The 27271-nt window shown below is 36.9% G+C and overlaps 1 protein-coding gene across 2 annotated transcripts; it reads right to left on the minus strand.

Annotated features, from left to right (window-relative positions):
- Positions 1-382: 382 nt before the first annotated feature.
- Positions 383-26818, minus strand: LOC127846470 (proline dehydrogenase 1, mitochondrial-like). Of its 2 annotated transcripts, XM_052377746.1 has the most exons (16): positions 26603-26818; positions 23819-23890; positions 17787-18118; positions 17386-17594; positions 16277-16314; positions 15534-15680; positions 14833-14897; positions 14511-14728; positions 14155-14236; positions 13751-13843; positions 9334-9480; positions 8656-8751; positions 7929-8113; positions 7434-7522; positions 6462-6633; positions 383-3237 (listed from the first exon to the last, which is right to left on the minus strand). In XM_052377746.1, the coding sequence occupies exons 3-16, from the start codon at positions 18069-18071 to the stop codon at positions 3201-3203; spliced, it is 1863 nt and encodes a 620-aa protein (XP_052233706.1). In that variant the 5' UTR covers positions 18072-18118; positions 23819-23890; positions 26603-26818; the 3' UTR covers positions 383-3200. The 2 variants fall into 2 exon arrangements, with proteins under 2 accessions (XP_052233706.1, XP_052233696.1); XM_052377736.1 differs by lacking the exon at positions 383-3237 and having other exon boundaries at positions 3280-6633.
- Positions 26819-27271: the final 453 nt, after the last annotated feature.

Below are 27271 nucleotides of genomic sequence, written 5' to 3' on the forward strand. Positions count from 1 at the left end.
AATTCAAGCATTCTAAACATTTTGAGATTCGGGTTCAGCATACAAACGTTGCATAGATTATGACGCCTATCACTATCACTGTATGGTTACGTGTTCAAACATTGTAAAACAAGCTAATCTTCAGTAAGCAAGGCGCTCATGTAATTCTGTTGATGGGGTTGTGCTATTCGTTTATTTGAGGAATGCTTTAACCTATTTATGCCTAGCGTCTAGAAAAAGGCCATGGCAAACAGCGTAGACCCAGATGAGACGCCGCATGATGCGGCGTCTCATCAGGGTCTGCGCTGTTTGCTTAAAGGAATTTCTGTAAGAAATATTCTAAATATAGAAATATATATTACTAGATGTCCCTAATTTTGGAAATAAATTGATTAAATTTAGAAGATGGGAGAGTCCACTAGGCATAAATGGGTTAAGCTGGTGTGGTGATACGTTGTCACACTTGACGTCGACGCTGAGTAGCAAACATCAACATTTTAGAAAAAGAAATTTAACGTAAAAACTGTAACATAATCAACAAGTGTACATGTAAATGTTGCCTTATAACACACACTAGTATTTTTTACCAGAATAATTGTCCGTTAACACTCGCTTTGTTGCATCAAAACACCTTTTATTCGGAGTTAAAAAAACTTCTTTAACCCATTTATGCTTAGCGTATAGAAAAAGGCATTGGCAAACAGTGTAGACTCAGATGAGACGCCGCATTATGTGGTGTCTCATCAGGGTCTGCGCTGTTTGCTTAAGGGAATTTCTGTAAGAAATATTCTAAATATAGAAATTAATAAACTATAAATTGATACAATTTAGAAGGATGGGAGAGTCCACTATGCATAAATGGGTTAATAAAAAGTTGTTTTGTTTTCATGACACACTATCCATTGTAAAAAACAGTTTCAAGACCTTCTGTGGTTTAAATAAAAATGACAACGTCTTTTACGAAGTTATATTTTATGTTCGTTATTTATTTACAAATTGTAACGCATATGTGAATATATGTTATGTTAATATGATTATATGTTATGCTTTCCCGAGGTTGGTAGCTTGAGAGGCCAATCCACTGTTTAAACGATTGAAAATCAGGTTTATCACCTTCGTAAGAAACTATCCCCGCATCTTTGAGTACGTTTATACAACTGGTTTGTATGATCCACGTGTGGTAAGAGAAACCCTAACTAGTCAGCTAAAATTGATTTACGACTTCGTATTTATTTTAATTATGTAATTGTAAAACATGCCCCACCATTTTGACAGAGAAAAGAACGCGTTTAATTAATCGTTGAATTCTAAGTCTACGTAAATATTATTTTTAAGAACATATTAGCTAGTACGAAGCAAAGCTAAACGTACATTGGAAATTGTCGCGTGTGTCATTATATGATCAGTTATAGCCACAGATGCTATCATTACTTGTGAAGGAAGTGTAAGGAACTACTTAATTAAATAACAAAGTTAGAAATCTAACGCCATATAACGAATGCGTATATTATACAACAGTACTATATAATTGTCTCTGTAAAAGAAACAAGCATTACCCATTCCATAATAAATAGTGCTCTTAAAAGCGTGCATAGATTTCACAAACACGCCGCAATTCACTCATGATCAGCAGGATATAATTGAACGGGCGCTTTATGGAAGGTTAATATCTTTGTTTACTTTGCAATGCGATTATAAAATATCGTAATCGCGTTATAATATAATCGTAAGAGTAGTATATCCTATAACAAAACATCAACATTGTTATTCTGCAAATAAGCACCGGTGTGTGCAAACCAGGCCGGCATTTGCGTTACACGAACTCACAGCAGAAAGAAAAAATAAACAATGTAAACGATACATCGTCACAAGGAGTTTATATCAGTCTGTTTTGGTGGTACGACTTATTACTCGGACTCAACCATCAAGTCAGAATCTTCTTCAAACATGGATCATATTGACCGAAGCAAACAATTTTATACAACACTATTGCCAAGCAATATAGGCCCCTGCTGGCTCCACCATTGTCAGAAATCCCACCATTGTCATATTGCCATCTATCCATGTTTCAAGTTTCATGTAAAAATATTTAGAACTTTTAAAAGTTATCGCAGGATCCAGAAAACCACCATTTTCAGCAGTATTTCTAGTCTATTTGTTGCCATAGCAACCAGAATTTTTGACGTAGGAACATGACGTGCATATTGTCCATATTGCCACCTATCAATGTTTCAAGTTTCATGAAAAACAAGGGCAGTTTGTAAAACATGCATGCCCCCATATGGGCTGTCATTTGTAGTGGCAGCCATTGTGTGAATACGTTTTTTGTCACTGTGACCTTGCCCTTTGACCTAGTGACCTGAAAATCAATAGGGATCATCTGCGAGTCATGATCAATGTACCTATGAAGTTTCATGATCCTAGACGTAATCGTTCTTGAGTTATTTCGGAAACCATTTTACTGGTTCGAGTCACCGTGACCTTGACCTTTGACCCAGTTACCTGAAAATCAAAAGGGTCATCTGCGAGTCATGATCAATGTACCTATGAAGTTTCATGATCCTAGGCGTAAGCGTTCTTGAGTTATCGTCCGGAAACCATTCTTCTGTGTCGAGTCACCGTGACCTTTGACCTAGTGACCTGAAAATCAATAGGGGTCATCTGCAAGTCATGATCGATGTACCTATGAAGATTATAAATATTAAGAACTTTTAAAGTTATCGCAGGATCCAGAAAAGTGTGACTGACAGACAGACAAAGCGCAAACCATAAGTCCCTTCCGGTGAAACCGGTAGGGGACAATAAAACAGGCAGTAAGATCAGCTTCCTCACCAATAACAGGCATTACATATCTCTCTTAGTCTCCAACCTACTGTACGGCTGTGAGACCTGTACGCTTCAAGCAGACACAGAAAGCAGGATACAGGCATTTGAACACAAATGTCCCCGAAGACCGCTCCACATTCATAAACGAAGCATGCGACCAACGAGTACTTCAATTTACATGACTACAACACTTGTTGGCCAACAAGGACCCCTTCTTGCGACCGTAAAACGTAAGACGAAAGCTGGCTTGATTTGGACTGTTCGATAGGCAATACTCTTTGTGCAAGACTGTTCTCCAGGGCACGCTAGATGGAGGTCGACGTCACGGCCGACAGAAGAAAAGCTTGATGGACTATTTGAAAGAGTGAACATCCCTTCCCATGGATGAATTACTCTTAGCAGCACAGCACAGACCTGACTGGAGGAGGATTTCTGTATCACCGCAAGAGTGAATAAATAGAACAAAATACGATAAAAATATCTAGTTATGTTTAATTCACAAAACAAACTTAGTGTCTTCACGTGTCAATCACGAGATTCCAATTCAACAACACCTGCACATACCTAAACATGTTTGAATATCATGAACAACAGTATACCCTATTTATAATTTTAAAGGGACCTTTTAACGTTTTGGTAAATTGACGAATTGTTTTAGATTTGCAAACGTGCATTTAATTATAATAGTTGCGAGGAAAGAGTAGTAGTGAACATTGTCCATGCTATGAAATATCAATTATATGCAACTCTTGACGATATAAGAGCCTGTTACTTAGTAATTATAACGCGTTACAAACCCGAAACGATTGAATAGTACAGAAAGGTCTGTTTTTATCGTTATATTTTGTGACATTATGAGGATGGCTTATGTAAAGTATAAAATACAATGCTGTACGGATGACCTAGTGGTTTAAGCACTAGTATTAAGATAAGATAAGATAAGATTTATTTTGAGTCGGCAAGAGTGAATAAAAACAATTAACATAAGCTTATGCAGCTTGTACAATCGATTACAAAACATATAGAATAAGGATAACAATTGTACAAAAGCTGAAAGACTGAAATCAATTTGTAAATTAAAAGACAAATATACATAAAATATAAAGCATGATATTATAACATCAGAAATGGATATTTAAAAAGGTTTAGATTAATCTGCTTAAAAGTCAGATAATTATTTAATTAAAAGAATAAAATATCCACTAGATATGTTGTAAAATAGGTAGTAGGTTTAAGGTTTTGGCGATTATCAGAAGCACGATTACCTGACCTACTTTCGCATTCACTTTTCACTCGTAAAAGAAGTGCTACCCACAATTCATTTCGCATTAGTACACAGGTCAGTAAGACCGGTGTGTACACAATGGAGGCAGGTATTTTTCGTCATTATTTGCCCTTTATTACTTTTATTAATTTTTAAATGCCGATCACTTTCCAGCTATATCAGCAAGAACGTTTGTTAGATTTATTTCGTATTAATATTCGCTCTATATCTCGACTTTACTCGCTGCGAATTTTTTTAGCGGGATGACATAATTACAGCTCCCCTAAGAAAATTCGCGGGGAGTAAAGTCGAGATATAAAGGGAATTTAATATGAAATAAACGCTGATCACCTTTTACTGATATGCCGGAAAAATGAGCGTCGTTTAAAAATTAAACAAAAGTAATAAAGGGTATATTACGGCGAAAAACATCTGTATGGTCATGGACATCGGCATCTTGACTATCACGTGATTTCTCCGTGTATATACACGAGTAAATAAAGAGATTCTATTTTAACAATTAAAGCAAACGAATCAAAATACGTTTACATAGCGTTAACAACAGCTATTAAACCCTACAAATCCTACAACAAACAAACAATGGCGTTTCATGACCTCTATTAAACGGCTGATATGTTTTGGCAGGATGCTATGGACGAAAATGATTTATTTAACTTAAATACATGCAAACATGATTTTTCAAGACGTGCAATAAAACGACGGTAAAGGCATTGAAATTCATTTGAAATCAAGATTTGCAAATAAAACGTTAAAAAAAAGCATTAGAGAGGATGACCCAGCATTCTGTGTCATTTTATAGTAGATAACAAACAAACTTTGTCCGACCCGAAGGACTCAAACCATTTATAAAGAATTCATACTGCTATGTACCATAAACAGTTAACAGTTTCCTACCTACATGTTCAGTATCTTTATATATGACTTCCTAAAAAAGAAACCCTGGAGAAATTCTCTATGTGAGACTCACAAATAAGTAACTGATGGAAACGGATTAAAACAATTGACAATATATTGCATATAGAACGTAGATGATATATAAAACGTGACAGTGGGCTTTGAAACGAGTATTTCAAAAAGAAAGCAATTGGCGCATCATTTGTTTTTCTTATTTTTCATTAAAAATGTTAATCCGCATGGCATGGAAATCATCGGGGTTGTTACATTCATTAGAGACATGTATTTCTTACAATATTATAGATGTCAAGAGAGCCTAGGTCTCTCATCAGATACATGGTGAAAATAACCTGTCATGTGTAGATATTTCTATGTTTGTTTAATGAATATGGGTTTTTATCTCGTTTTGCACGCTGCTTGATACAGGCTCAGATATTATAATTAAAAATTAAAGTTCTATAGAAATCGTTTAGAAACAAGTGAACCCTAGAGAAGGGCAATAATTACCCCAGGAGCATGATTTGAACTATCTGTATAGAGGACCACCCTACGAATAACGCATACTGAAAGAATATTCCATCACACTTGCGATAGCTTAAGACAATTTCTAAGTTATGTACAATATAAGTCCATATATATCAAGTGACCCTTAGGCGTGGCAGGTTTTGACCACATGGGTGAGATTCGAACAAATTAAAAGACGCCAAATATTAAAATAGTTTTAAACCAATTATATTTGACGTTTTCAGTTTTCAATTTAGTGAACGATGGGATTAATCAAAACTGGGATTACCCTCTTTGAATAGTCAAATCAGCGCCCCTTTAGGGCACGCCGGACCTCCCACGTACCCCACAACTTATCACAAACCAAACGCACGTCTATAACGATCTCAATCTAATGGACATGTCTAAAACTTTCCCAGTGAAATGTACACGTACACACACAAAATGAAAGATCAATTAAGCGTGAAGCGTGGATTGAACACTACAAATATTATTACAGTGTAATAGTGTCGTAATTATCGGAAATCTTTTTAAACGTATATTTTAAACTCAGGTAAAATACATTTGGAACGGACCGGAGCGCTTTGAACCACTTTGAGAGTTACCCAAGGATCCTCCGGGTAAAGTTTTGTTAAAATCTGCTAAGCGGGTCAGGTGGAGAATTCGTTGGAAGAAAAAAGTACGGACGTTCGGACTGACGGAAGACGGACAACACGGTCCTTAAAGCTGCCCATAAACACTAATATGCTAAGGTGAGCTAAAACAACCAGTTTACAAGACTGACAAACAAGAAAAGATCTAAATTGTAAAAAAACAACGTCCGCAGCATACAAAATAAAAACAACACGTATGATCATAATGTACAAACCAGTAACAGTAACAAACAATGAGTATCAGTAAAGGGATCTAACTTTAAATATGAACAGCCTATTTATTGCCACTTAGAGCGGGTATATGTTTCAGTGGGTCATACAAGAACTGCCCCCGTGTGATCCTGCGCCAGATCTCCTTGCGCAGCAGCCGTTTCTCCTTCTTGACCTTGGCCAGTATGCCCTTGTTCTCCGTGGCGCGACGGGACAGGTAGGGAAGCACCTCCTCCACAGGACCGTATGGCACGTATTTGTACACCGAGTAACCTGCCTGGCCTGAAACACACAAGATAAAGGTCAAACAAAGGGCATGGAGTATTTGTGATATCTTATAAATCGGTAATTGGACTTTTTGCCATTTTCACCGATTCTCAGTAAAACCACGGCGGTCAGGGAAGAAGGTTAACCAGGGATAAGTACATGTACACATGCTTTTTAAAGTAACTTACAACCGCTCGACTAGTATAAGAGGTATGGCGACATAATTTTATGACTTAACCCCTAGTTATGGGGCCGGGTCGAGCACCCGCGATCCTCGGATTTGAAATTCAGTGTCGCACCACCATCTGAGCGTGCTGACCCGATCTCGTATGCTTCTAACATAGGTATAAAAGTACAAATGTATACATAACTTCTGTACATGTCTGGATAATCCCTGTTATATAACTGGATTCAAACATAGCACAAGAGTGACGACATAACAACTATCGTCTGCGTGTATCCAAGTGCGATGGCAAAACAGAGTAATTGTTTAAGCTTAATACATCTTAAGCATCCGTATTTAACACTTACTCAAACGAAATGAATGCTTGTAGAATTTCAGAAGTTGTAATCCTGCTTGTGTTGACCACTCCAGAGAGAAAAATTGTAGCTTTTGCATTACGATATTGAGAGAGCTGTTGATTCTACCAAATATTGACAAAGACAAGCCTAATTGGCATATCGACTTTATCAGTTACAGTGCGCAATACCAATCGGTTATACCAGTACAGCTTGAGCTTTGATGTACGTGCATATGATATGGAAAACTCTCTGTTCTCAGATTTGAACCCGCACATGTGCGCGTGTGTACATACCGAGCGGGAAGCTGACCTGGTCACACATGCCCAGTAGCTGACCGAAGCAGATCACCTTGTCATCGGGGTGCACTCCATACTCCTTCATTCTACAACATCGGATTACTACAGGTATATACATGTAACAGTCGATGCTTTCGTTTATCTTCTGTTGTTACAATCACTTGTCAAAATAGGAAAAGCCAGAATTGCTCCTGGTCATTAGTTTACGTCGGGTTGCCGACAGGTAATCAGCGGTCGGTAGAAATTTAATTATAATAATCATGTTTTCTTATTATGAACATACTCTCGTAGGTACTAGATTTAGTAAGGACCATTAAACTGATACTAAACATCAACGTCTGCATTTAAAATCCAGTGCATAATAACGAGTACCTATTTGACAAGCTATTCTATGTTTCCACAAAATTCTGACTACCAGGTCAAATCAGTATGTATTTCTTTCATGCATATATCTACAAAGACACTACCAATACCAAGGACGATAATACTCACAACTCAACGGTGTATTTGACGGTGTCCTCATTATGACTAGCAACCATGACAGCCACGCGACCCTTCTCACGTGTCTGTATGGTACGCATCACCTTCCGCAGCACCTTGTGGTACATGGCAGTCGTCGCCTCGAATGTGGGGTTGATTGGGTCCTCGTAACCTATAGCGGCCGCCCTGGCGCGTTCCTAAAGTGTAATAAACATTACCAGTACGTATGCATTGAAACGCGGTTTTTTAGAGTACATATGTACTTTCGTAACCAGTAGCGGCTGTACTAGCGCGCTCAATTAGCATAAGAAACATAACCGGTACCATGCATTGAACCACGGCATATAAGTTTCGGGCTACTTTCAAACCAGTAGCGAATGTCCTTTTCGCGCTCTTATAGAATAATAAATATTACAGGTAGGTGTACATTGAAACGCGGCTTACACGCTTTACACGACGTGTGTGACCTCTAACGTCGGCCCTAGCGCTCATAAAGCATAAGATACTATTACGTGTGCCAGCATCCACGGCTAACATGTGTTGGGCAACTTTCGGAAACGTTACGTTTGAAGCAAAGCCACGACCACATTTGCGTGCATCTGTCATAGCACATATTTTTACGACGTCTGTTTTTCTAGGTTCGCCTTTGCAGTTCGAATAAAACTGGAGATTAAATCAGCATTTAGATAGACGCCATATAGTCCGTATATTTTCCTAGTGCCGACAGTGTATGCTGTACCTGCTCCATATACGCCCCTCGGACAAGCTTAGCCCCAAAGTAGACGTTGTTCCTGTAGGCAGTGTCAAGGTCCAACTTGATGCTGTCATAAGCCGCCTGAAATCATCATACAGTTAAACAAACTGCGTGGTACTTAGAATATTGAAACAAATATCAAACTAACTTACAATTATTTACACAACGTTTTGAACATTGTAAGTTAACTGCAAACGCGGAACAGAGGATTCAACGTAGAAAAAGGAACAAAGTGCAGTGTAACCATAGCATTCAGCATTTTGTTGTACATACGATGATCTAAAAATGTATAAAGCATAGAGAAATTACAATTGATGGACTTCACTTTCTATTTTGCTCAATTAAATAACTTCTACTGTTATTTTCAGCGAAGTGAAATGCCTTCATTAAGTCTAAAAACTGCATTAAGCACAGTAAAATAACTTATAGATGGACTAACATTATACTTAGAAAAATTGATTAAGTATAGATGGTCTTTATATTGTTTTTAGCACAATGAGTTCACTTAAAATTGCTTAACTTAACATAAATATTTGGGGATAGTTAAGTACTACCTAAAGCAGAGACGTAGATAACATCTACGTCTCTGCCTAAAGCCTTAACAATGTAATCAGCCAAATTATATACCAACAACAGCCCCATGTAGAGTACTTGAGTTACTACCTTAAGGTAGGCCTGGTAGGTGTTAAAGATGATAGCCTTGTCTTTGTTGAACTTCTTCATCAACTCCATGGTAAGGCGATTGATGGCCGGCTGGAAGTACGACTGCTCAGCGTCCACCATCACACGCACATCTCGCTCCATCGCATACTGTTAGACAAATAATAATGAGAGGTGCTATGGGAAAACACGACTTCATACAAGTGCAAAACGTTTCGTTCCAGATTAGCTTGTTAGCACAGGACTCACCAGGGACAACACTTTCCGCCAAAAATGGATTTTCCCTTAGACAAATCTACCGTGAAAAAAAACAAGAGCACCGCATAACGGCTGCAGTTTTGAATAAATGAAAGCTTGACAGAATTAATTTTTTTACAGGTCACATGGACCTTAACCTTTGACCTTGTTACCCCAAAATGGGTGTGGCGTGTAGGACTCATCAAGGTGCATCTACATATGAAGTTTTGATGTTGTAGGTCGAAGCACTTTGATTTTAGAGCCAATTTTATGGTTTTAGCACGACGCGGACGGCGGACGTCAGACGGCGGACGACGAGCTGGCTATGACAATACCTCGGGTTTTCTCCGAAAACGCCGAGCTAAAAATTACTATAAAAGCGGAAAGTGTCGTCCTTGATAAGCCTGTGCGGACTGCTCAGGTTAATCTGGTAAGACCCTTTACGCACGTGTATACTGTCCGATTTTCCTTAGGCGCAACTCAATTATAGTCTTTAACTAGAAATGGCGCAGCAGAGGCCGACGCTTATCCCCACGCCGCATGTTTGACCCACGGGCGCCCCAGGGTTGGTAATGTGGCCATGCATAGTTGAGATTGACCGTATTGTCATAAGAGATGTTCAGTATAAATTTGAAGTAATTCGGTGTAGAAATGAAGAAGTTAATGTAAAATAACATAAAAATGAGTGAAAATCTATAACCTTATTTCTCCTCCTCATCCTACTCTCCTAACTAATCTAATACTGAATCAACTTCACTTACGTCCATAATGTACATGGCATCCTCATTGGAATGACTTATGAGATGGCTGAACATGCTCTCTTATAGCCAATCTTCTTGCTTCTGTTTTGGAAAAGTTATGTTTTGAGGTTAAATGGTTTACTAAATAGTAGCGTCTCAGAAATTTTCTATCGCAATCTTGTACACAACAATGAAAATATTGAATTTCATGTCTGTCTTTGATGTGACTGTTCGAAATCCATCTTGCTTTAAATTGTTTCTCACATTTTTCCCACTTGAACAGTTTGACAGATTTTCAGTAATGAGTCTAATAGTGTATTTGAACAAATTGAAAGTTTCAGCCCTTTTATAGATTCTTGAGGCTCTATTCCATGAGTTTCTCATGCTTTTTATGCTTGACTGCATTCTTTCTCTTCTCTCATATACAGGTGTCCCTTTGCGCCAATATTTTATAATCCCTTGTATAAACATAAGACGGATGAGCTAAACCATTTCACAGATGAGTTAACACAAACAATTGACTACTAAATACATCTCTGCGCCACTGCCGTGTAACTCTATATGTGTTTTCAATACACACGCTTCATTGTTGAATAATTCCTTTGTCCGATGAAAATGCTTGCACTTCTTCTGATTGGGTAGATAACCACATAATAGATTTCGAATCTAAACGCGGACCCTAAGTTCAAGGTTAAGGTCACAGTGGTAACAATTTTCATGCGCATGGAAAGGTCTTGTTCAGATACACATGCGTACCAAATATGAAAGCAATATCTGAAGGGACACAGCAGGTATGAGCCTTTTTCGAATCGCAGTCGCAGATTTCGAAACCTGAACGCTGACCTCAAGTTCAAGGTCAATGTCACATGGGTCAAACATTTTATACGCAAGGAAAGGTGTTGTCCTGATACACATGCATACCAAATATGAAAGCAATATCTTAAAGGACACAGAAGTTATGAGCCTTTTTCGAATCGCGGTCGCAGATTTCAAAACCTGAAAACTAGCCACAAGTTCAAGGTCAAGGTCACAGTGGTAAAAATGTTTATGCCAATAGAGTGTTGTCCAGATATACATGCATACCAAATATGAAAGCAATATCTGAAGGGACACAGTAGATATGAGCCTTTTTCAAATCGCGGTCGCAGATTTCGAAACCTGAAAACTGACCACAAGTTCAAGGTCAAGGTCATAAGGGTAAAAAAAATTATGCGCATGGAAAGGTCTTGTCCAGATACACATGAATACCAAATATGAAAGCAATATCTGAAGGGACACAGTAGTTATGAGCCTTTTTCGAATCGCGGTCGCAGATTTCGAAACCTGAAAACTGACCACAAGTTCAAAGTCAAGGTCATAAGGGTAAACAAATTATGCGCATGGAAAGGTCTTGTCCAGATACACATGAATACCAAATATGAAAGCAATATCTGAAGGGACACAGTAGTTATGAGCCTTTTTCGAATCGCGGTCGCAGATTTCGAAACCTGAAAACTGACCTTAAGTTCAAGGTCAAGGTCAGAGGGGTAAAAAATTGTGTGCGCATGGAAAGGTGTTGTCTAGATACACATGCATACCAAATATGAAAGCAATATCTGAAGGGACACAGTAGGTATAAAACTTTTTCGAATCGCGTATGCAGATTTCGAAACCTGAAAGCTAACCAAAAGTTCAAGGTCAAGGTCACAGGGGTCAAAAATTGTATGCGCATGGAAAGGTCTTGTCCAGATACACATGCATACCAAATATGAAAGCAATATCTGAAGGGACACAGTAGTTATGAGCCTTTTTTGAATCGCAGTCGCAGGAAAATCTCTGACCCGGCCCCACCCCAACCCCCATTACTTTTGACACAGGGGTCAGATCAAAATTCCGAATAGTGCACCGTCGCACATATGCTCATAGCTACCATATGTGTAAGTTTTAAGGTTCTAGTGCTAATAGTGTAAGAGATAGTAATGGCCAGGACGGACGGACAGACGGCGGAGATAACCACATTATCCCCACGCTTTTCAAAAAGCGTGGGTATAATTACAAATTAATGAATTGAGATTCGAAGCAATTATTCGGATTTCATGTATATTGCAAAGATTGGGTGTGTGCACAAACAAGTATAAACATAGTGATGGACGGACTACCATGCATAAGAACGGGTTTTATGATCTAGGAGTTTACATGAGATTAGTGATAGTGTAAAAGGGTTGTGGACTCATGAGTCTTCTAGCCATGCAATAACGCAGAGACGTTCAACTATTGTATATACACAACAACACGACGATGGTGTTTAAGTTGTGTTTGTACACAGTCACCTAAGGATGGTGTTACACGGCTCAAGTTACACCGTAACCTGGTGATATTGTTAAAGGGCTTTATCTTATGATATTGTTAAAGGGCTATATCTACACCGTAACCTGGTGATATTGTTAAAGGGCTTTATCTTATGATATTGTTACAGGGCTATATCTACACCGTAATCTGGTGATATTTTTAAAGGGCTTTACCTTATGATATTGTTAAAGGGCTATATCTACACCGTAACCTGGTGATAGTGTTAAAGGGCTTTATCTTATGATATTGTTACAGGGCTATATCTACACCGTAACCTGGTGATATTTTTAAAGGGCTTTATCTTATGATATTTTTACAGGACTATATCTACACCGTAACCTGGTGATATTGTTAAAGGACTTTATCTTATGATAATGTAAAAGTGCTATATCTACACAGTAACCTGGTGATATTGTTAAAGGGCTTTATCTTATGATATTGTTAAAGGGCTATATCTACACAGTAACTTGGTGATCATGTTAAAAGGCTTTATCCACGCATTAGCCTGTTGATAATGTTAGAGGACTAATCTACAAAGTAGCCTGATGATAACGATGAAGGACCCTATCCACACAGTAACCTGGTGGTAATGTTAAAGGACTAAATTTACACTGTAACCTGATGATACTTTTATAGGTTACAAGGGCTGTATCTACACAGTAACCTGGTGATAATGTTAAAGGGCTATATGTATACAGTAACCTTGTGACAATGTTAATATGCTACATCTACACAGTAACCTGATGATAAAATGTTTTAGGGCTTTACTTACACAGTAACCTGGTGATGGTGTTTACGGGCTAAGTCTAAACAGTAACCTGGCAATATTGTTTAAGGGCTATATTTGCACAGTAACCCGGTGATGGTGTTTAAGAGCTAAGTCTACACAGTACCCTGATGATAATGTAAAAAGACTTCATCTACATTGTAACCTGGTGATATTGTTAAAGGGCTAAATTTGCACAGTAACCTGATTATGGTTATAAAGGGCTATATCTAAACAGTAACTTGGTGATGGTGTTAACAGTCTATTACTAAACAGTAAACTGATTATAATGATAAAGGGTTATATATTTAGTACCTATAAGATTTAATTGATAATGGTGGATTATTACCCTGGCGATGTTGTCGACTCTCTGTAACATGTTTCTCATCTCCATCTCTGCTTCCAGAGGCATTCTTTTGATCAGCGACTTTAATTCACCAGTCTGCAACACATTTCAACATCATCATCAACAACGAATGAAGAGGGAAATTGATAAGATTTATAATTGGAATATTCCGTTAAGATTTCTTAACAAAAGATGACAATAGTCAATGTGGTTTAATTAATTTAGGTCAAACGCAAACAATTAATTAATTTAAGTTATAAAGCAAACAAATGAAGTTAAACGCAGGCATTACGTTCAATGTAAAAGCAGGAAAGTTTAACTATGTTTAAGTGAATTGAATATATATTTAATGATATAACTATATTACTGTATTCCATTCCGGTCAGATAAATGCCCTATACGCGTACCTCCGGGTCGGGTACTGCAAACAGCTTGGAGAGTTCCATGTTAACATCGAGCAGGTTGTCCCAATCAAATATGTCTACATGGCTGTAAGCGACAAACACTCAATGAAAGAGCGATAGAATAACAGTCTGGAGCTATATTTCAAAGATTTGGGTTTTAGAGAGGTAACATACTTCCTTTCCCATCCTGTCCAAGTTCGCGCATAATTTTTTTTAAACAACAACCCACGAACATAACTATGCCACCCGTTATAACCGTAATCGATAATAAAAATCATAGCTCGAAATCATACCTATTCTGTCCGTTATATGCGATTTTGAGCATAGAAAATCAAATCTCGACAAGATTGTTGCCCTACCCGTCCTGTCCGAGATCGAGCATGGAAAACCAGCGCTCGCAATCTTCGTCAGTGACCGTCACTCCCAGCTCTCGCAGTTTGAGTACAAACTCCTTTCGGTTGAAGCCACGAGTGACATCGTCACGGAACTCCTGTCGATCCTCACCCTCGGACTCCTCCGTACTAATCAGATTGTTGAAGAACTCGTGTGTTGAGACCAAAGCATCGGACATTTGGATCTGAATTGAACACAATATTCATAATTGTTTCGAAAAATTAACTGAACAAATTATAAACTGATATTTCAATACCAAATTAACGTTAAAATGAAACAAATGCCTACCAGAAGTTCCGGTCTTCCCAGCGCAGTTAACTTGATAGCACAGAACCCCGTTTTGTTAGTGGCATCTATACGAGAAAGGTTCGATGAAAAGAGGCATTCCACTTAAGAATGACAACGGCAGTACATTTAATTAGACAATTTTGCAGACAGCAAAAAGGACAAAAAAAACATAATGCATAACCCAATTGACAATACATTTAATACAAGAGCACCGCATAACGGGTGCCACGCTCGGCTGCGAAAGCTTGTCAGATTTTTTTTGATTTTTTTTTAGAGGTCACAGTGACTTTGACCTTTGACCTAGTGACTCAAAAATGGGTGAGGCGTGTAGAACTCATCACGGTGCAGCTACATATGAAGTTTCAAAGTTGTAGGTGGAAGGACTTTGATTTTAGAGCCAATGTAAAGGTTTTAGCACGACGCCTACGGTGGACGGCTGACGGTGGACGACACGACAAGCTGGCTATGACAATACCTCGGGTTTTCTCCGAAAACAGCCGAGCTAAAAATAATTACATTCAAATTTGAAAATCATTCCTATTCCCAAGCTAGGCTCATGTGATTCCAACCAACCGCTGAGTGGACCTCTCAAAATCAGTAGACTTATCGTTTTCCTCATAAGTTAAAAGAATACAAACTTGAACGGATATGAGAGAGGTCAGTAGACCAGAGCCACGCAAAGGTTCACCGAGCAGTGGTACCTGCCACGCCGTCGATGGCGTCCAGGAAGATCTCCATGTTCCTGTCACAATGTTCTTCCCCCTCGTAGTAGTACGTCCTGCTGGACACAACGTTCTTGTGGCGGTTACGTATCTCTAGCTGAGACTGGAACCGCTGATGGTCCGGCTCTGGCAACGAGATGCAGGGCGTCATGTACAGGAAATAGCATTGACACCAAGGGGGAATATGCTATGCATGGTGGGTAATAAAGCATGTGATGAAATAAAAAAAAACATCATCATGGATGAAGGACGTACTGGATTCGTAAAAATGATTTTCACAAAAACATAATTAGGAAAGTGCTGACATAGCTTACATAAATTGAGTATGAGAAACTGTAAAACGTATAAACCATTTAACTATTTTAACAAGTTAGATAAAGAGCCCGAATGCCAATTTATATGGACAGGATTATTATTATATGCAGAAACATGCAGAGCCTATTACTACAAGACAAAGGCATTTAAATAATCGGCGCACCAATCAGCAGATAGTGTACGTCATACGCACTATTCTTAATGGTTCCTGATGATGTCTTGACCAAACCTATTTACATAAAAAAGTCACAATGCTTTAATGTATGAATATATTATATGCTTTTACGTTAACATTTTGCTATTTCCAGCAACCACTAAGCATTTTCAAAACACTACATGTGTTTTACATAAGTGAACGAATAGACATTTACATACTGAAAACATTTCTACAGTGGTTACGTACTCACCTTTAGAGATTTCAGACATCTGCTCCGGTTTAAATGCTCTAAAAAGACACACAGTAGATTATACACATTGTAGTTACAATTATTACTAATATTGCTCAATGTTAAACTTCAAGGGCTTCATGCATATGCGTAAGGTGTCATCCCAGATTAGCCTGTGCAGTCCGCACAGGCTAATCAGGGACGACACTTTCCGCTTTTATGGTATTTTTTTGTTTCAAAACTGGGCATAATACATGTGCGTAAAGTGTCGCCCCAGATTAGCATGTGCAGTTGTTTAAATGAAGTCTCTTCGTAGCAAAAATCCAACTTTGGCGTAAAGTGTCGTCCCTGATTAGCCTGTGCAAATTGCACAGGCTAATCTGGGGCGAACCATTACGCACATGTATTATGCCCAGTTTTGTCAGAACGCGACTCATGTCTATCTCTGATGTTTTATGCTGCGATACCAAGCGATGCCTGCACAAACGCTAATCCATATGTTAAGCTGCTCAGCGCTCGGTTGCAATATGTTCATGGTTTGACAATTACAATTGGCATGATTTGACACCTTTTTTACTTCCATTTTTTATACGATTGCATGCGGTCCACTGGAGGCGTTTCGAGTGAGACTATATTTATTGTCGATTGCAGAGAAACGATCATCACTATCGGCTTCAGTGAATCAGTATGTTTTAGTACAAGGCGATACGTTTACATACGTGTATCAAGATTAAACGCGCATCTTTTAGATAAGATTAGATTGCGGTTGTACGTGTACCATCTTTAACGAGTTAATCGATGCTTCCCACGATTGGATTCGTGAGTGGACCCGATATATACAAATACAGCCCGACATTTATGCCTGAAATTGCAAAAAATCGTTACAGAATCGTTTCTTCTAGCATGAGACCGACTGTGTTCACCAAGACTCGGAAATACAAATAGGTACAAGTGGCCTCGCTTTGATACGACAAATTAGAATACGATTACCCCGGCCATCAATATTTCTGGATAAATCATTTATAATCTATATATCTTTAAGTAAATACATTTAATGAACGTTAAAAGAAATAAAACAAAAGTAAACTATGAGGTCAAAACCCAATAAACCATTCCACATGTGGCGGTACCTTTCGTCCGTTTTCTTGACCTTTTCGTCCGACAGGTCCTCCTCGGCGCTGTAGTCCAAGATGGACTTGACACCAAACTGCCTGTTGCGACTGACCACCGGCCGGATGGCAACCTTGTCCTCGCCCGCCACGAAATGACCGTAGAAAGTCATCTTCATCAATTTCCGGAACAGGTTAGCGCCTAGGATAGCGCGAGCCAATTTCATAAGCTGAAAAGCAGTGCATACACAAAATTATTGTTGCTTTATTATATTCAAAACATGCTTTTTATTGTGTTTTTTATTAAAACGTTAGTATTTCGTTCAAAAAGAAATTTATATTTTTAACAGTTATGATTATTGAACATATATCCGGGATCGTAGGAATTTCTTTTGAAAATAACAATAATGTTAGCCAACTACCTTGTTGTTGTTATTGACAATTAATGGAATAGAGCAAATCTGAAAGACACAGTAAGCTCTAATAAGTTCCTTCGTTGTTTTGCTTCTGAACGCCTCTTTATGATTCGAAAAAGTCAGATCAATGTGTGGATGTTCTTTCACTAGTGTTTCACGCTCGTGCACAATTTTATTTCCTGCCGTGGTGGTAGAGGTAAAGGCCACGGCATTCCAGCTGCTGAAGAGGCCCTCTCGGTACCGCAGCGACCCGGGGTGGCCAAGCCGCCCGGTCAGGCATCGCAGCGCCATCTCGCAACAGCAGACCTGGTGCACTAAGGTCGTGGGAAGGTTACGATCTGGAACACGCGGTTAAACGACATGAATACACGCATGATTGCATTTTTGACGACAGGGACACAGATCGAGCGATCTTTATAGATGACTAGTCTAAAGGTATGTACATGAACAACGTAACCACTGGGCCATGGGAGAGGCGGAAAACTACAACGGGCGAGGCATGGTCAGGGGTGATAACCCCAAAAAAGGGTTAGGGTAAGGGTTAGGGTTAGGGGTCGGGTTAGGGTTAGGGTTGGGTTTAGGCTAACCCAAACCCTAACCCGACCCCTAACACTAACCAAAACCCTAACCCTAACCCTCTAACCCCCCCCCCCCTTGCGCAATACCATACCATGCCTCGCCCGTTGTAGTTTTCCGCCTCCCGGGCCATGGAGATATTTGAAGTCACTTATATACTTTCATTGAAAATAGTATACCGGCATTTCTTGTAAATAATGCAAACAAGATAACCTATACACAGTGTGTTTTATTAACAAGAACACAAAATGTGTTACTAATTTTATCCATTTTTAAATGTACATCAAAATATATTATATGTTGGTTGAATTGTCGGACTGTGAAAAGAACGTAGACATCACGCTCGCCCCCAGTGGTTTATGCGCTATATTTGCCATTGCCAAATGTAAATCAATATCCGTCATACGCATGCGGGACCTTTTCAAAGAGTTTGGCATGTATTGAAGTTTGTCATTAAATGCTTTATAATGATACATGTAAACATTGGATTTAAAAAGCTCCAGTAAAAAAAAAAACAAGAATAAAATTAAACAAAGAAAAACAAGTAAACATCAACTGGGCACGAACCACTAGCCCCTGGAGTAAAAGTCTATCGCTTACACCAACTTTCGTGCTTATACAATGAAATGACGCATTTTATACTTTATATAAGCAATCCTCGTACTATCACAAAATATCACGACAAAAACAGACCTCTCCAAAACTATTCAATCATTTCGCGTTGCAAAGCTTTATATCTATCAGGTTTTTAAATCTTCAAAAGATGCATATAATTGATATTTTATAGCATGGTAATTGTTCATTATTACGGTTTGCTCACAAATATCATAACTACAACGAAAATTAGCGAGGCTAATCATGGACGACACTTTCCGTCTAAACTGGATTTATGCAAAGACTTTCTGTAAACGAACAATAGCTGTCACCATAGAATGACTTATGCCCCCTATAAACGCTTGATAGAAGTTATGAGCTATTTTCGAAACCTAAACGCAGATTTCGAAACCTAAACACGGACCATAAGTTCAAGGTCAAGGTCACAGGGGTCGAAATTTTTGTGCGTATGGAAAGGCCTTGTCCATATACACATGCATACCAAATATGAAGGTTACATCTCAAGGAACATAGAAGTTATGAGCATTTTTCGAAACCTAAACGCAAAGTGTGACGGAAAGACGGACAAACGGACGGACAGTCCGATCACTATATGCCCTCCTACCGGGGGCATAAAAATATCAAAAAAGCGGAAATTGTCGTCACTGATAAGCCTGTGCGGACTATACAGGCTAATCTGGGAAGACACTTTACGCACATTCATTTAACCTCCTTTTCACACATGTTTTGACACAGACAGATCCACTATATATTGACATTCTTACAATAGTTAATGTCGATACCATTCGGACATTGATTGGGAGCGCTTAGAATAAAATAGGTCCTACGGTTTACACGATCTCGTAAGACATTGTTGTTATTTTGTAATCGACATATCCTCTTAGGCTACACACATAGATACGTTAACGAGATGCGCAAACTGGCCTTAAAGTTGCTTAAAAATCAATTTGTCAGATAAAAGAACAAGGATGAAAATATGTGAACTAATAGCGGTAGATCCCTATATTTTTGCGGCAAATCTGTTTAGTTTCTAACCATACTGTAGCATATGTTTGATGGTAGCCATAGAAGACCTACTGGTAGTCTAAGTTAGGCTCCATTGGTCATTGTCGGCTCGGCTACTGCTTTAATGTACCCCGGGTACTCTAAAGTATACTTAAATGTACCCCGGGTACGGAAATATACTAGCACGTACCCGGCCAAATTAGACTGTACCCGAGGTTTATTCCCGCCCAAAATCAGATGTCGTAAAACGCGCTACGGAATATGAAACAAAATTCTCTTTGAACAAAACCTGCCTCAACATGCTGTTTGAGTAGGATTTCGAATATGTTGACTTAATTTAACAAAGTATGGACATTAATATGAACATATCATTAATGATTTCGAAAATAATTGGTCCACAACGACCAATTTAGCGTTAGAATTCCGTGGTACGTTTCAGTATATTTTCCGTACCCGGAGTACAGTAAAGTATACTTAGGAGTACCCGGGTTACATTTAAGTAGTACCCGAGCCGACAATGACCAATCGAGCATAGGTTAGATTTAAGGCGGCCTGCGAAACATCAACACCATGTTTGCGTTTGCATCACAGAAAGCGTTACATGCACTTAGTTTTACCGATTTCGAATGATGATTATCAATGTTTTAACAAATATTTACTACACTCCCCTTGGTCAGGAGTGTCATTTAATTGGTATATACATAATGTGTACATTATTTCTAGTTGAATCTATGACAATAACTTTGAAAATCGTATTTACCGAACAGTTCCTTTAACTGTATTTCCATAAAATATTTTTTTTTTATCACCTTTTAGTATGATGTAACACTGTCTGTGCGGGAAAAGCTCTACGGTACTAAACATGAAGGATCTATAGATACTTCTTCACTTGCACTCAGTACGTAAAAATTAAATAATTTAACACTCGTTCAAACCACGGAGTGTATATTGACAGGAGATGAATCGAGTATTTGACCCTTACTGTAGTAAATTCAATCTAATGCAAAAACTATTCATCCGATTTTATTGGTTTATACGTTATCTTGTTGCTTATTAATTCCTCTTTCAAAAAAATATAACTTTTAGTATATTCCCGTTGTTATTGATGGATTTATAGCGAGTTAAACACAAGAAATACACATTTTATGTTTTACCACCGCGCGTTTTAACGTGTTGTGGCTATCGATCTTTTACGATTAGCGTACAGCGAAGCGCCGAGGTTATACATTTTGATGTACCCACTCACGTCTTTTGTTAAATTATAGTTTCATTTCTCGGCCGATTTTGACAAATTATATATCATTAGAAAGCTTACGTTACGTAGTAAACAGATATATCAATATATATTAAGTTTTTCTTCTGATTTCGACAGCCCGGCGAGTTATAACTTTTACTTTTGCAAATATCATACCGTTTTGGTGTTTTAGAATCTAGATTTACGGTTGACATGTTCGTACTTAATACCAATTTGTAGCGTTTATATTTGGAGTTCAGTTTTAAAAATTACATCTTGCTTAGGAGAATAGAATTCTGTATACGATAGAAAATTTTTTTTTTTAAAAACGAAAGTAATTAAGGAATGAAGGCGGGAAAATGTAGCGCGCGTTCCTAACGCACTGAACTGATGCTACGGTCTTGGCGATTATGCTTTTGTTTAGAAACCGACCATTGAATTTCTTTTGCCATCTTATTATATTTTTTATGGAATATATTGTAGTATTTTGTTCACGAAACATATCAATAAAGCTTATTATAAATGAATCTTAATAAATTAACGATTTCAGCTCTTGTTTATAACACAGAAAGGGTGTAAAATTTATGATGAAACAGCGTATATAGCGGACCCTCTCGATATTATTCGGCTTTGCATGCATAATTGAAATAAAATGGGTGTCAAAAACATTCATCGTTTGCTGTTTATTATCAACAAGGTAATTATGTATAATTATTTGAAATGTTATTTACCTTAAATTATCAATTTATTAAAGATTCTTGACAATCACGGTCCGTGTTACGCGGGTCATTTCGTATTTTGACATCAGGGCATCATGTCCAACTATTGAAAATCAGATTTTTTTCACCGGGACGATGACGGCTTGGATTTAGACAGGCAGACAGACAGTTTATTCAGACTTAAACAACAGTACATCGTCTTCAACTCAAATATATAAATTATTTTTAGACGAATTGTTAGGTGATTGCACATATAGCAGTGATGATTCTGAGAATGTTGCCATGTTTCTTATCCGTGTAATCTAGAGTCCATGGTTTGAGCATTTTTATCGCGGTGTTCAATAAAAGATATTTCAATAATCTTGTTTATTGATAGATCTGTGGTTTTATTGCCCCTGTGTTCAGCACAAACCAATTATCTCGTTATGATCAGATACTGTGCCGACCAATACTAAATAACACTATGGTGTCATACGCCACAGCAGGGACCTATACTTGTATATTGGTCCCTAACCACAGGTGGCAATGTCTGGTCAGTTTACACTTTTTATGATACCTCCATGTCTTCTCGTGGTATTAGTGGTCATTTCTTGGAGTAATGTAACGCCAAATACTCAATTTTGCGTTAATAAGATATGTAGCGTATTAAAAACATTTATAGTCATCTGCCCATACAGATTGCCATAAACTAAATACTGTATAGATGTTAGCCAGCTAAATCACAATAATTATAAGTGCTTAATACCTATACATGTACATTTTAAACATTTAAAAAATCTAATACTTAACATTTAACGTATTAAGCGGGTACCGGTAAAAAAACTCCGTCATTTCGTAGTCCTATAAAGAGTGTATGGTAGTGTACGGAACAACATAATTAAAAACAGCATTCTCATTTGACCACAACGGGGTTAAATAATCTTTCCGAAAAATACAAATAATACAGTTTTAATTTAGAATTCTATATATTTATAACTCTGTTAACTTATAAAGATATTTCAATATACATGTACATGCATAGACAGTTGACCGTGATTTTCAAGAATCTTTAAATAATTTTAATTAATTGATAATTTATGGTTAATAACCTTTCATATAATTTTACATAATTACCTTTTTGATAATAAACAACAAACGATGAATGTTTTGACACCCATTATATTTGAAGTATGCAAAGCCGAAAAATATCAAGAGGGTCCGCTATACATTTGTATACGCTGTTTCATCATAAAATTAACACCCTTTCTGTGTTATAATCAAGAGCTGAAATCGTAAATTTATTAAGCTTCATTAATACTTAGCTGTATGGATATGTCTCTAGAACAAAATATTTCAATATATTTCATAAAAAATATAATAATCATGGCAAAGGAAATTCAATGGCCGGTATCTAAACAAAAGCATAATCGCCAAGACCGTAGCATCAGTTCAGTGCGTTAGGAACGCGCGCTACATTTTCCCGCCTTCATTCCTTAATTACTTTCGTTTTTAAACATTTTTTTTTCTATCGTTTACAGAATTCTATTCTCCTAAGCAAGATGTTATTTTTAAAACTGAACTCCAAATATAAACGCTACAAATCGGTATAAAGTACGAACATGTCAACCGTAAATCTAGATTCTAAAACTCCAAAACGGTATGTTATTTGCAAAAGTTAAGTTATAACTCGCCGGGCTGCCGAAATCAGAAGAAAAACTTAATCGATAGTTACGACACGGTCACGTGACTTAGACACAACAAGATATTTGGCGTAACGGTCCCGTTTCATATCCGTGTAATCTAGAGTCCGTGTTCAAACAACAATAATATACAAGTATGGTGATGCGTAATACAATAATAATTAACGTAAAACCACATACAATGATATTCTTAAAAATAAACAAACATACCTCTGAAATAGTCCAACTATAGTCTCAAAGTCATTGCGAAATTTACTTTCTGTTTGGTTGGTTCACGTTCAAAATGTTAATAGCAATAACCACTGATTTTGAAAATTGACATAAACCCAGTAAAATTATACATTTTCTGATAGATATTTGTAAACCATTTCCAAATATGTATGGTTTGTCTATCTTACATTGCCTAAAGTAATGTTAGTGAATGCGGAAACATTGAAAAATCCCTTGTGTAAAAATTGTAATTTATCATTTTTTTCAAAAAAGTCAACCTGGGTGTATAATTTGTTTCAAATAATGATTTAAGAACACATTTTTTATCCAAACTTTTAATAATTCATTACAGATACATTTCAGCTATGTTAGATGTCCTTGCAATTGGATGGTCAGGCAGGATTCTGTCTGAAACACGTTACCCCCCACCAAACGAAGGACCCAAAAATTCCTGAAATAGACAATAAAAAGTTGATTTTTCTAAATTGCAAATTTGCATGTGATTCAATATCACAGTTGAAATAATTTACAACAAAACAAGAATAAATGTTGAAAAAAAACAAACTTATTTGGTTAGTATTTAAAAAAACAACATTATCCAAAACATGTACAACTGCCCCACCCACCCAATACAAATGTGATACAACCTGGTATTAAAGAAAATTGTCAAAGTAATATTTTTTCTCTTAAACAAAATTTTATTTATGAACTAGCAGTTAAATTGAACAGGAAAAACACTTACGTTTGAATATGCAGCCAGTAATCTGAATTCTTATCCAGAATTCTGATATGTCAGTTGATTAGGAATGGCAGCACCAGGAATTCTGAAAGAACGACAATCCATTACTTATTAATGCTATATTAAATATTATATACTTTTGTAAGATGAAACAGAAACACTGTTTGTTAGAATAGTTCAACACACACCTATTCAAAAAAAGATAAACATATAATAAAATAATAATAAAAAAAAAAATTACTGTAAGAAGTTTCGAACTCATAATATGTGAATGCATGTAACAGCTCAATATCTTTAAACAACTTCTTGGATTTAAATAATTGTCGATACATTAATTAAGAGCTTGTTTTCTTCATGAAAGGAACTCCAAAGATGCTGAAATATAATTGTGCACTGCATGCAAATATTAATTAAGTGATACTGACAAACTGAAAGAACAGAACATTTAACCGAAAATGTTTTCTACAACGTCAAGCTTTTACTGATTCAATGTTTCTTTTTTTCAAAGTTTGCTAAAAAATCATTCGGATATCAAAATTAGCCAATTGTAAGGGCATTTAATATTTCATCCATTTAAGTAATCTTTTTAATGTAGCGCCATATGATAAAATAACTGGAATTCCTTTGCCAAATGAAGTAACTTCCAATTTAATTTTAATAGTACCGGTAATATTAAAATTAATAATAAGATGCAGTCACACATACTGTTTGTAAAAAAGGCTGTTGAACAACTGGTCTTTCACTGGAATATTCCTGTTAACGAAAGGTGAAGGTGGTTGTGTCTCCTCAGAGTCCGATATCTATGCAAATGAACAGACATAAACATATTTTTGTCATCATACTTACAAGTTACATTTCCCACAATAATATTATTTCTTACAGTAGGGGCATGTGTATATTCTGTATTATTAAATAATTAAGTTTAAATTCAGGATATAATTGTTAACCATCAAATTCAATGTCTTCAACATGCAACTGCTTAAAATGTTACTTACCACAATGTAACTGTGCTCATGTATTTGTGAACTCCAATCATAATCACTGTCGATCTTTGTCAGTCATGTTCTCTATAAAATATAAAATAAATAAAATAAAATTTCAATACCGGTATGCACAAAACCTGCGACACATAATAACCGAGTCTTAGCATTGCATTCTCAATTTTGCAAAGGTTAATTCTAGAACCTAACCTTTATATATAATAATATCCATTTATTTTTTGTATATTAATCATGTAAATGAAATGAGAACTGAAATTAATAATAGCAGTTTTAACACGTTAACAAAACAAATAATGAGATGGTGTGTGAAATATAATGCTCCCTAAATGTATAATCAACTTAAAACTAATAACGTTACTTAGCTTTTAAGTTTATGATTATGATCAATCACAGAAGTTACATGTTACATTTGTTACAAGTCCGGTACGACATGGCGCGGGTACGATCTGGAACAGATTTTCTTTGACATAATTAACACAATAATTTTGGTGATTTAAATGAATTCATACCTGCATCGATACCAGATGAGACGATTTCTCTTCCTTCCAAACAAATACTGTGTTTATCGTACGGATATCCGTAAAACTGCTCAAAAGATCGCTCCCGAATTCACCGTAACAACAATGTAATAATTCTGCGCAAAGGGGAGTAACTCTACTGCACAGATATAGTGGTGTTGGAAATAAATAAATATATATTATTTCACGCGCATATACCTGATTCAAATGGTTAGGATTTATTAAAAAACACAATAATTGATTTATTAAAAGCTAAATTTCAAGTGAATCTGCCTTCTTTCTGCAAAATATTGGCCTTCGAATTTTTTACTTTCACTTTTGAGCAATGATTTTTTATTTTCCGGTCATGGCAAGGTCAGATACTGCTTATTTGGACATATCTCCTCCCACATATGCAAATTTTTCATTTGGATTACTTCTTTCATGCTCGTAGTGAAGCGTTAAAAACACCCCACATTTTTCGGTCAACTTTTTGCCTGAACACCGATTGCGCAATAATTTGCATAGCAGGTGCGTGGTTATTGCTAATGTTAATGTTGATAAACACTGACACAGTCAGAAACCTTAATTTAGTCGATAATTAAACTAAAACCGATGCTCAAAAACAATTAAACGCATTTATCAGACAGATAATATCATATCAAAATATTGTTCCACATAAAAATAATTAAAACTCGTATTGTTTTTCATACACATTATAACCCATTCTATACATAAATGGTGACGTCACTACGTTATTGTCACCTCTATACTTAAACGCATCACGCACCTCCATTTGGAGGCATTTATGACTACGACACAAAGAAGTCCGCGGATGAATGAAGAAATTAGCTTTATAAGTAAACTTTCATGTTATGATTTAAAAGTTAAGTATAGTTTTGTTCAGTCTTACGGTCTTATGTTAGTATCAATTAAAATTTTCGTAAGTTTTCAACAATTTCGCTCTTTATTCATTTTTTTAAACTGTACTTTCACTTTCGGTTGTATAACAACATGTATCCTTTATTGACGAAAGTTTGCAATGAAATAGCGTTTTCAAAACCGCTTAAAAAGTTTCAGAAGGTGTGTCTGATGCATGTTATGAATACACACAATGTCATAGCTATATTGCCGACTAGTATGGGAACAATTTGGTATTTCAAGTGGCTCCATTTGCATTGCAAGAGAAGTTCAAATTGACTTGTTCAGTTTGTTA

The sequence above is a fragment of the Dreissena polymorpha genome, chromosome 1 (genome assembly GCF_020536995.1).
Source record: "Dreissena polymorpha isolate Duluth1 chromosome 1, UMN_Dpol_1.0, whole genome shotgun sequence".
In the NCBI taxonomy this organism is placed as follows: domain Eukaryota; kingdom Metazoa; phylum Mollusca; class Bivalvia; order Myida; family Dreissenidae; genus Dreissena; species Dreissena polymorpha.